The sequence below is a fragment of the Rhineura floridana genome, chromosome 9, assembly GCF_030035675.1.
Source record: "Rhineura floridana isolate rRhiFlo1 chromosome 9, rRhiFlo1.hap2, whole genome shotgun sequence".
Classification (NCBI taxonomy): domain Eukaryota; kingdom Metazoa; phylum Chordata; class Lepidosauria; order Squamata; family Rhineuridae; genus Rhineura; species Rhineura floridana.
Genome location: NC_084488.1, coordinates 61685717 through 61698030, shown reverse-complemented (window position 1 = coordinate 61698030; position 12314 = coordinate 61685717). Strand labels below are relative to the sequence as shown.

At 39.2% G+C, this 12314-nt stretch overlaps 1 protein-coding gene across 10 annotated transcripts in view; it reads left to right on the top strand.

The window, feature by feature from the left end:
- The window catches only part of TRIM2 (tripartite motif containing 2), a 94548-nt gene extending 82507 nt beyond the window's left edge, over positions 1-12041 (top strand). For all 10 annotated transcript variants that reach the window (XM_061584589.1, XM_061584583.1, XM_061584586.1 and 7 more), the window contains one exon: positions 7675-12041. In XM_061584589.1, coding sequence (XP_061440573.1) covers positions 7675-7827 — 153 coding nt within the window. In that variant the 3' untranslated portion in view covers positions 7828-12041. The remainder of the gene's footprint in view (positions 1-7674) is intronic.
- Positions 12042-12314: the final 273 nt, after the last annotated feature.

Genomic DNA, 12314 nt, shown 5'->3' with positions numbered 1-12314 from the left:
AAGTTCTGTATCTAAAGGTTGTATGGATCTTCAGTTTGTCCTTGCCTTGTAGTGGAGTCCTAGTTTATAAATACCCAGGCCAGTTCACGGCTGCCACCTTTTAACAATTTTTAATGTACAAATAAAACAGCTCAGCTCCATAAAACAAAAACAGCAGCAGTTTAGAACTCAACCCACAGCACTTTTAAGAGAATGGAGTTTGAAAAAGTTTTTAAATGGACCTTAATGTTGGAAGTGTGTGCGTTGTTGCGTGAAACAGCATACGTTACATTGGAGTTAAGTTGAGCAAGAAGCTTCACAGAGGCATTAGAACATGTTAAGAGTCCTTTATTAAGACATTATGGCTTAAGGCTTTTTAAGATCCCCCCCCAGGAGAGAAGTTCTCAGTTCAAAGACATTACACAGAAGACTCAGCTCAACACAGATAACTGCTAGAACTCTCCCAGTCTATCTTGATGTTGCCATGACAATGGCCTTGACTGTCCGTTCCCAGACTGAGCAAAGACATAACTTCTCTTAGCTATAGATTTCCACACTTTCAGACTTGATGGAAAAAAACACTCAGTGACAGTATAGTTCAATGGTCAACAATTCCCCCTTTTTCCCATCACGTCTGTAATTCATTACAACAATAACAATAATACATTTCTACAATACACCTTGCAATACAGTTTACATTTCAGTACAGTTCAGAACATCTCTGTACATTTAGCTAACGCTTTATTCAATCAAACTTTGGCTGAACACAAGTCAAATATAACGTTTCAGGATCCATTTCAACCAGTTTGTGCATTCCAAGACTGGTTACCACCCCCACTGTGAATTTTTCAGGCGGTTTCCCTATGTTTGATCTTGTAGAACGTCTTAAAGGCACTGAGGCTTCTGCTCTCTCTGCCCCCCCATTTGTGCTTGTGCTTGGCACAGCCTGCGCAGGAGATTCCATTTCCTCAGCCTTACGTTTCTTTGATCTGCGTTTCCCACAAATGATTTCATTTAAAGCATCCCTGAGAGGAATTTGTGTGCCTTCCACTTTTATGTCAAGATTTGGTGTAAATGTTTGCGCTTGTCTTTGTGCTTGTGTGTCATCTGACCCTGTAAGAATGACTGTTTCCCTTTGATCCCAAGGTTTTTCTGAGACTTTAATGCTTCTGCTTAGAATTAACTGCTGTGTTTCTGGACACCAAACTCTGAAATATGCATTCTGAAATCCCAAAACAAAACCTTGCTGTGCCCTCGGTGCAAGCTTGCCCCTCCTTTTCCCCTGTGGAATGTGGATCCAGCATCTTGCCCCGAATTTTTGAATGTGTTGTATTTTCGGTTTTCTGCCAGTGATTTTCTCATAAGGAGACATTCCAAGTGCACTGTGTAATACCCTGTTGTGAATATAATTCGCATAAAGAATTGCTTCTGCCCAGAAAGAATTCCCTAAACTGCAATCCATTAACATGGCTCTCATTGCTTCCTGAAGCACCCTGTATTTTCTCTCTGCAGTTCCATTGGAAAACGGGCTGTATGGAGCAGTGAAATTCTGTTTTATTCCCTTACTCTCAAGGAAGTCACTCAATGTTTTATTCGTGAATTCCCCCCCCCCCCGGTCCAAGCGTATAGCCCCCACTGTGGTGCCATGTTGAGTTTCGATTCTCTTAATGAACAGTTTCAGCTTTTGCTCAGCTTCACTTTTATGCTTTAACAGAAAAACATGACAAAATCTTGAAGAGTCATCCATGATTACCATAAAGAATCTTGCACCTCCGCGTGAAGCATTTATTGGCCCTGATAAATCAACATGAACTAGCTGGTAGGGAGCTGTTGTGGTTCTTTCAGCCTCCCGGTTAATTGGTGCAATTGTCATTTTCGCTTTATGACATGCATCACAATCCAACATTAACTGTCCACAATTTCTCAAACGCATGTTTTCACTATGCATTGGGGTTTTCTTTATCGTGTCAAAGTTTGCATGCCCCAGCCTTTGATGCCATTCATGGACGCAGCCCTGATGTACCTGTGCCTCAGCGTTTAACACAGCACACCCTGTTTGACTGCTCTTTATTACAAACTGTGAATCGTTAAGGCTTCCCTGCAAACACACTTGATCTCCCCTCATTACATAACATTTGTCTTTGTGGAACAATACAGAAAAATCACAACTCACCAGTTTTGTGACTGACAGTATGTTATGAGCCAATTTCGGAACAAACAAACATTCTGACAGTATTCCCAACTTGTCAAATCTCACCAGACCTCGAGCCTCCACATTCTTCTGCGATCCATCCGCTAGTAAAACAAAGTCCTTCACATTTTCTGAAGTGTAAAACAAACTTCTGTCTGTGATTAATATATGGCTCGCCCCGCTGTCAACAATCCAGTCAACAGGTCCTAAATCTTGAGACTTCTGTTTACAAACAAAGTTCACATTGCCCTGCTTCAAGCCTCCGCCCCTGGAGTTTCGCTTGACTGCACAGTCTCTTTGAAGATGTCCACGAGCCCCACAGGCATAACAAGCCTTCAGCCTCGGCTGTTCTTGCTTGTTTTCCTGTCTGCTGCTGCTTTCTTCTTTCAGCTTGGCTCTTTGCTTTTCCTGAGCACTTTTTGCCTCTTGTCTCCACTGCCATTCCTGGGACAGTTTTTCCTCAATAAATGCAACGTTCAAACCTCCATCAGGCATGGCTTCGAAAGCCATGACCATATTATTCCAAGTCCCATCGAGCGAAGCCAGGATCAAATAGGTCTTCTGAAGTTCAGAGTGTTCGACGCCTCGGTCCGTCAGCTCAGCAAACAAACGTCTGAATTCCGTGAGATGCTCACTCATTTCGCACTCACCCGTGAAGCGCATTTGATACAGCTTCCGTGCCAAACACAATCTAGATCCCGCAGTCTGTTGCACATGTAGAGCCTCCAACACGTCCCACATCTGTTTGGCGTTTGTAACATCTCTCACGTGTAGCAGTTGAGAGTCAGATAGAGCCAGAAGTATAAAAGCCTGCGCCTTCTGATCTCTACGCGTCCAGGCCGCAGTCAGTACCGCCGGAGTGGGTCCATCTATCGTGTCCCATAAATCCTCTTTTATCAGCAAAGCCCGCATCCTCGGCTTCCAGCTGGCGTAATTCTTTTCCGTCAATCTTTCCATTGGCAAGCCTCCCCCAGACAGGTTTACAGCCATGTTGCTTACCTCTGTCTGGTACAATCGATCAATCTGCCCTCTGGATCTCCGTCTGCCGTTCAGACCAGCAACTTACTCCTGTGTTACTCCTGTGTAACGTGCTGTGGATCTGGGCCCATAACCCTGTTGAAGTGTGTGCATTGTTGCATGAAACAGCATACGTTACGTTGGAGTTAAGTTGAGCAAGAAGCTTCACAGAGGCATTAGAACATGTTAAGAGTCCTTTATTAAGACATTATGGCTTAAGGCTTTTTAAGATCCCCCCCCAGGAGAGAAGTTCTCAGTTCAAAGACATTACACAGAAGACTCAGCTCAACACAGATAACTGCTAGAACTCTCCCAGTCTATCTTGATGTTGCCATGACAACGGCCTTGACTGTCCGTTCCCAGACTGGGCAAAGACATAACTTCTCTTAGCTATAGATTTCCACACTTTCAGACTTGATGGAAAAAAACACTCAGTGACAGTATAGTTCAATGCTCAACACTTAAAAGCTCAACAAAGAACGGAAATACTGGGAGAGTGCCAGGGAGATGGGGCCATTATTGGTAAGGCCCTTTCTTGAATGCCCACCAGTCTGGTGGATCTTGAAGAGTTAAAATAAAATATTATGCTACTTAGTAAGGCCCAAGAGCAGGGTCTTAGAGGGTTGTATAAGTGCAGGCAGTCCTTCAGATGGCTTGGTCCCAAACTGTTTAGGGTTTTAAAGATCAATACCAGCACTTTAAATTGAGCCTGAAAACAGCCAGCCAGCCAGTGCAGCTGATACAGTATTGGTGTGTGTATGCTCTGAACACCTGGCTCCCATAAGCATCCTCACATCTGCTTTCATATAAATGGAAGCTTTCAAACTGCCTTTAGATGCTGCTCCATGTAAATAGGATTATGGTAGTCTTGTCTGCATGTGAGCAGGCATGTTGTAACTCAGGCAAGAACAGCTTTCTCCAGAAAGGGCCATAGCTGGTGGCCAGCCTAAGCTGTTTTTATCTAGTTTTTAGGAAATGTTATTTAATGTTGTTGGTTTTATTGTTTTTATGTTAAACCGCTTAGAGATTTTTATTCAACAGTATAATTTTTTAAATAAATAATAAATAAAAATAAAGAAGGCATTCCTAGCAGCCAAAGCCAGCTGTATCTCTATAGATAAAAGCACCATATAGCTTAAAATCAAGAGTAAGTAAAATCTTTATTACGGTCCAAGACCAGCAATTATAGTTACAAGACCTCTGGGTATCAGAGAACACAGAATCCAATACATTATCATCACAATACAGGGACAATGTTAACTAAGTCCACATACTGAATTAGCTGCTACCTTAATCTAGCGCACAATGCATTAAATCCCTCCTGTGAGCCATAGCAGCTACGCAGAATGAAGCAACCTTGGCAGTGGTCTGGGAATCTGAGTCCAGTGGCATCACTAGGGTTGGTGTCACCCAGTGCTGTAACTCATGGTGTCACCCCCATGGACCTCCTCCCGTACCAGACCTAGGGTGCCTAGGGGCGGGGCGGCTCTCGGTTAGGGTTGCCATATTCCAGTTCCACAAATCCGACAGGCTAATTTGCATATTATGCAAATTATTTGCGTATTATTTGTATATTATGCAAATTATTTGCATATTAATATTTGGATTGTCCAGTTGTTTTGTTTTTGTGCCTAGGAATTACCACCGAAAACTGGGGAAAGATGTGAGAAATCTTTTTTAAACAAAACTTAACATTTTCAGCTTTAAATGCCTAGACTCTAGTTTCCAACACTATGCAATGTTGATTGATTGATTAAGAGGATTTATATCCTGCCCTTCTGCTGTTAAAAACAGCTCAGGACAGCTTACAAATATAATAAAAACAATAAAAATGCACAATCAATATAAAAACATAATAAAAACACAAAATAGCAACAAACATAAAGTAAGTCAGGGCAGCAGTACGGTTAACCATTACATATACGATATATTTCAGAGATGTGGTGGGTGGAGAAAAACAAGCCAAAATGTTAGGAAAAGGAGTCTTTCACACCACATGCTCAGTTCTAAATACTGTTGCAGCAAGTTTTACAAGTTCCTCCATTATTCCACTGGTGGAGGCACTCAGACATTCAAAGTATCTGTATGTTTCTTAGGTTTTATAAAAGCAGAGCTTTGCTTAACTCAAAATTTCTTCTCCCTTTGATCAACCACATCTACACAGGTTCCACCTCCATACTCAAAATGAAACTGGGCCTGAAAGTGTGCAACAACCCCACACATGCCTTGCTAATTAGATTACCAATGCCAGGATGTCTGTCTTATCGACTACTCTCCTGCTCCCCCCCCCCCGGGCATCATGAAAGACTCAGTCCTGGGCTCAGAAAGAAAATAAATATCTGGTCCTCTTCAAAGTACAGTTAAGCCTCTTGTTTTAATTAAAATAATAATTATAAGTTCTTGCTCTTATCACTAATGGGAGTTAATTATCTTGCATATGCTGCTGTTGCTTCTATGGCTGTAACGGAGTGAGGTTAAAGATAAGTGAAATGCAAATAGGAAAAAAAAACACAGAAGGCAGTAACACTTTCCTAAATGTAATACCATACCAACCACAACAAGATTCCTATGAGTAAGGCAGAAAACTAAGCATCTCACAACCAGTCAGGATTCCTAACCAAAAACCAAAAATACGATAAATGAAGAAATATTTATACAACATGACTATCAAATATATTTATTATTTACACAAACTGTAAAGATATTTATAGTGCAATCCTAGGTTTATTTATTCAGAAGCAAGTCCCAGTGTATTCAGTGGAACTTACTCAAACAGGGACAGAACTGCAACTTTAAGTGATAAGCAACTTCATTCACACAACCCAAAATTCCGAATCATGCCACTTTATGCTGTTTTGCAACTGTTTATACTTGTGTTTATGGTTATTGGATTTTAAATGGCTTTATTTCTTGTTGTGAGATGCCTTGGTTTCCAACCCTACCTCACAGGGTTGTTGGAAAGACTACACATACACACTCACTGCAGATGTATAAATACATACAGCCCATATAATAGTTTATTGTCAAACCAGTTGGTCATTGCAGAAAAATCAGTATTCGTTTTTTAAAAAATCAGTATTAGTTTCCTACAGAATAAAAACTGTAATACCTAAGTAAGCCCTGCCTACTTGCTTTAAAACAGGACTGGGGGGGGGAGGACAGAAAGAGAACACAAACACAATTCTTTTTTACATTCACTCCAAAGTCCCATTGATTTTCAGCACATTCATAACCATGTCTACTCAAAAGTAAATCCTATTGAATTCAATTGGATTTACTCTGGACATATGGGGTTAGCAATGCTTTTACCCCCACAAAAGCAGGTATTGGGAAGGTTTTCAAAACACTGCCCAGGATCTGACTCCTACACACAAGAGGGGGAAAAACTGAAATGTATATACTTACCCAATTTATGAGATTTTCAGATAAACGGGGGGGGACCACCATTTTCTGGCCTTGCAATGAGGTTTACTAGACACTGCCACAGGTCAACCAAACACTTCACTGATTGGCTGCAATCCTGAACGGGCGGGGTTAAAGCTACGAAGTGCTATACAGTAGTTTAAAAAAAGATTTAATGGGGGGCTGATGTTTTCATGTATATCTCGAGAACCGGACCACCTAGAAACTTAATTTTTTTTTAAATTAAAGCTGAGAATCCGGGCCAGCTAAGGGGCTAAACGGGTGCTGGGTGGCATGCATAGAATCAGGATAAAACCCAGCTAACTGGGCAATATGGCAACCCTACTCTCATGGTGTCACCCTGGTGTGGTCCGCACTTCCCGCACCCAGCTAGTGACGCCGCTGTCTGAGTCTGCCAGGAAGTATTGCAAAATCGTAACCTCTGAGCACGAAGAACAATTGGACAGAAGTGGGGAAATGAGCTTGATTAAAATCAAGAAAGAACTTAAAAGTGCTCTAAGGAAATATTAAACATAAATCAGTATGTGTTCAATTTGACAACTTTTTATCATGATACAACTTGAGTTCTAGCTTGACATAGCATCACAGAATGTATGTAGTGAAGAATGCTCTATACAATTTAGGGATTATGTACATTCACAAAGAGAATGTGCGCACATACACAAATGTACATGCCTGAATGGATAATTGCACACATTGCCTGGTCAACATGCATAGCCTTCAAGGATATTGGAAAACAGGTAGAAATAGAAGGTGTTGACTTGGCACTGTGTATGTTACCTAGTCAATCTACATATTTTTGTTTGGTAACTGTTTGCCCCAGCAATGTAAAAAAATTGATGTGGGAGCTCTGCACATTAACTGGGCAATGTATGAGAGTGTTTTTAACAATTTAAACAATTTTCTCTGGCATCCATTGGTGATTATCCATATTCTCTTGGCAATGGGCAAGATCCCCTGCAGACAATCAATGTATCAGTTCTCTGTACCTCATGTGAATGTGTGCTTAGCTTCAACATGTACACAGTTTGCTTTCTTTGACTGACTCTTTACCTTTTTCACAGGTTTTTGATGGAAGTGGATCCTTTTTATCCTACATAAATACATCTGCTGATCCTCTTTACGGTCCCCAAGGTTTGGCCCTTACTTCAGATGGCCATGTTGTAGTTGCAGACTCTGGCAATCACTGCTTCAAAGTCTATCGATACTTACAGTAACAGCTGGAGCCAGATCATGCTTAAGAAGTTACTAGCCTCTAAGGGCCAGTGTAGATCTTTTTTGTGTAGGATGTCTACTACTTAAATATTTCAATTTTAATACGGAAGGAGTCTCCAGTTTGTTTGTTGTTTGATTTCCAAACCTACCTTGTTTACATAGGACTTGCACCTCGTATGTTTCGCACTGAACTCATCATAAGGGTTAATGAATAAGATCCCCCCTCCCCGGCCTGGAATTCACAGAGACAGTAGAATATTAGACATGTGAACTGTGGCTTGTAGATCAGGCGTTCATGAAACTGATTTTTTTTTAAAGGAGTGGAAGAATTTAAAAAAGCAACATGATTTAAAGGATTTATTTAACATGTGAATGGGGGCACTTGTTTAAAGCTTCCAAATTTGAAAATTGTTACTGTTGAACATTATTTAACCCAGCAGGAAGTCTGGGAGTCTTCTAGATCACATTGTATAATAAGTATTATACTTGTAACATTCTTCAGTCTTAGTAACTGTAATCAGTAGTTTCTTTTAGTAAAGAGATATGGTTAACCCTTCCTGTACTAGCTATCAGGCCTAACACAGCTTAACTTTTAGCACTAAAAGAATCAATGCAAATTTCCTGTCCTGTGTAGAACTCATGTACATGTTTATCAGTTTTCCTACTGCTCAGTGTGTGTTGTAGGGATGTTCCAGAAACCTGAACTTCTAAAGCTATGGAAATATTTCCTATTAAGGATGGGTTACTGCTGGCACTTCGTAACATCGGATTCCTCTTAGCATTGGACTAATTCATTAGAAAATTATGACCGTTGTTTCAGCTTAGCTAATTGTACAACTGCCACTCATATTTCAAACATATTCTTGCTATGGTTTATGAAAGCAGTCCATTTTGTTCAATTACCAGTTCTCACATAGGATAATAAGTCGCACATGTACCCCTATCAAAGGACCCACTTTGTACAACCAAAGGATGTTTGGCAGTTGACAGTTTTTGTTGTTTGTTTATGGGTAAAAACCAAGGGTTACCAAAGCAGGGTTTTTTAAAAATTCCAAAAAGACTGAGCATGAAAATAAATAAATCAACGCTTCTTGAAGATCCTTATGAGAGTGAGAGTGGTCTAAAATAAGGATTTAAAAAACAGTTCATAGCTTCTCTATCATGTTTATGTAGTATGAGAAAAAAAGATCAAGGGACAGAAATGTAGGTATCAACAAACAAACAATGCACATAACCTTTTGTATGAGAGAATAGTCTGAACAGTTACCTTCTCTTCCCTCCCCTTTCCCATGTACAAGTCTCGTAACTTAAAATGATCAGATTCACCTCAGTGTTTGCAGTGTGTTTCCTTTTTAAAGTTATTTCCAATAACATTCAGGTTCATAAACTTTGACTACGATTTTACATCAGTTGTGAAGAGAAATACATTTAACAGCAGTGTGGGGTCATGAATTGCCTCCAGCCTTACGCAAAGAAGGTTTCTGGTCAGTGTGGTTCCTGAATCTGAAATCTTACATTTTCATCTTGATTTTTGGTTTGATCAGTCTGGGTGGATTCTTGATATCAGCCACAGCCAGCCTGCACTTTTGGGGTGACTACAGTCTTAAAACATTTAAGTCCATGAGTCCAGTTAGACTTGCAAAAACAAAGACAATTACCTAGTTAGTCCATAATACAGTAGCTAGAAAATTGGTTGTATTAAACTAAGGTATAGATGAGTAATGTTTAAAGGCTTTTTTTCCTGCTCACATACTCCTGTAAAATCTTAAATGAGTAATGCCAAGAATCTAAATTTATGGTTCCTGTTTTTTTTCTCGAAGTGTCTGCAAAAACAATAGATGGGGCACTATATGGTGTTAGTCTTGGACACTGAACCACCTTGAAAGCTATTTAATTCTGTATGAAAAGGGACGTCCTATTTATGATTTTATATGTATTTATTAAACCATTTAATCTTAGGCTGTCTCATAATTGTTATTGAACTTCTAATGTAAAGAAACTCACAAACTGTTATATTGCAAAGCATATTGTCATACCAATCTGGCTAAACGTTTTAGATACTTATGTTTTTGTAAAGATGTTCTTGTGACACAAATATTCAGTGGAAAATGTTTTTAAAAGGGGATACTGAGCTAAATCCTGCAATTATCTAAATTGGAATTAGGAGCACCCTCCATCAGGACAACTGCTCACTTCTAGTGAAGACCTGTGCTCTTGTATACTCCTACACATTTCAATTGAATTTTTGCAGGAACAGTTCCTAGTGAATTGTATTAGGGAAGCCAACTGTTACAAATTCACATGTGGAGACCATGTCATGCATGCAGACATGTCAATGCATTCCTTCAAATGCTTTCCTAAAGTAATTGTTTCTTAATCCTAGTAAATCTTAGTAATGCTATATGTACTACCAACTCAAATTTGAATGATTGCTTCTTTCCTTTGCAACTAACCTAACAAATGTTAAGGGTGATGTGGCTTTCCCCTCAATAAATTTTTTTTAGATCCTGGTTCTTCCTTGATTAATTGTTAAGACTTAAAACCTTTTGGTGACGCATGCTGTCATAAACTGGTGCTAGTCTGGAGCAATGTTGAATTTCAGATTCTTGCCAATGAAAGCTCGGTAACATCATTCAAATGAACACAGGGCAAAACACTGGCAGTGAGCATTTGAATATTAGGCAGCAACGATCAAAGTGTTACTTGCTCACCAGTTTTCAATTGTTCACTCTTGTTGCCCTTTACCCAGTTACCTGATCAAAGAACTAAAAAAATCTCACCACTGTAGAAATGTGACATTTAAAAAAATACTAATTTTTGGTCCAGGCAAGCATTCATCAGAATTATGCTGTTTGCTTTCTTGAATTAATATCTAAGGAAGGGATGGGAGAACTGTGGCCCCACAGATATTAACTCCCATAAGCTCCATGGGCAAATGATGAGGAATGATGGGAGCTTTACTCCAGCATCATCTGGAGGGCCACTGGTTCCCCATCCCTAACCTAAGGCACGCAGGTTAGACTCAAAGCCTCTTACACTGCCAAACCCACATCACAACCTAAGGCACTGCAAATGTAAACTGGATTAACAGTAACAGGTTGTCCCACGGATTCTTGATTCTAGTTCATGTTTGCAGTATAAACATCCGTCTTCTGTTGCTCAAAGGTGCAGTTATAAGTGGTAATGCATCATGATCAGTGCATTTACATATGTGTTTATTAAAGCAAACACCTGCTGGAAATAAGCCTAAAAATGTTGTCAATTCATTTTTCGATAAACTCACAAACTGTACATTGAAGTATACATTTTTAACTCTTAAAAAGAAAACTATTAAATACTAGTGAAGTTTTTACACTGACATTGTTTCAGCAAAGCAGCAAAAAAATATTATCTATTGTTGTTGACCTTAGTAAACATTACAGGGCTTTCAAATTGATAGCTAATTTTTTTCTTTGATAATTAAGGATCTAGTGTTGCCATAATGAAAATAAGTGCCCATTAATTATGCTGGTTGTGTGAGGGTTTTTTTTAGTGGATGTTAGCAAGAAACAAAATGGTAACGTCCATTGTAAATGTTGTTGAAAATGAACTGTGAGCAAAAATTTTGAAGCTCTGTGTTTGGAGAATGTATGGAAGGTTCGTACTTAGTGTAGGATGATTCCAAGAAGGTGGTAGTATTTGATGAATGTACAACACTTAGGTGGATGTTTGTGAGCAACACAGCCTTAACCCTGATGGTTTGCTTTTTTGCTTTATGACATGGGAATGTTCCATAATGTGCATCCGTGTATTGTAATATCCCTGAGCTAGAAACTGAATATGTTGTACCTTTCCAGTCCTTGGAGTGAATGACTTTTTTTGTACATTCCAGCTTTGTAAGTCAGTTTCATACGTTTTGTGTAAAGAATGCTATAAAGTCTTGCACTATCTTAAATCATGCTGAAGTATGTCAATATTTTCTTTCCCACTACAGTCATATACCCTCTCCTATTTAGAAGAAATATAAATTATGTCTAGTTAAGGCTGAAAGGTGCTCACTGAAGAGTGTTTGTGTGTGTAGGTTTAGCTTCATGAATGCCATGGTATTTTTTATGCTTTATCCTACAAAGAAAGCTTAAAAGAAAATACCTTGTGTTGGAAGAATAGGAAAATCCGGAGTCAAATGTGTATCTTTTATCATGCACAGACCCCAGAAATAAAAATAAATGAATTAAAAGGTGTTTCCACTTATTTTTCATAATATATTGTCCTAAGATATATATTTTGTTGTTCAACTCACTTGTAAATAGGGCAGAAATTAGGAATGATATATCATGAAGCATAATTTTATATGTCTACAAATAAGTTAAAGAGGGCTTTCGCTGAAATCTAAAATCTTTCTGAGCTTTCTTTGGGAAGGAGGAAAGTGTTAATATTGGCCAAAAATTATGTAAGGTTGTTCATTCTGTCACCTCCACACATACATAAAAGGCATTGAGGGAGCTGTGGG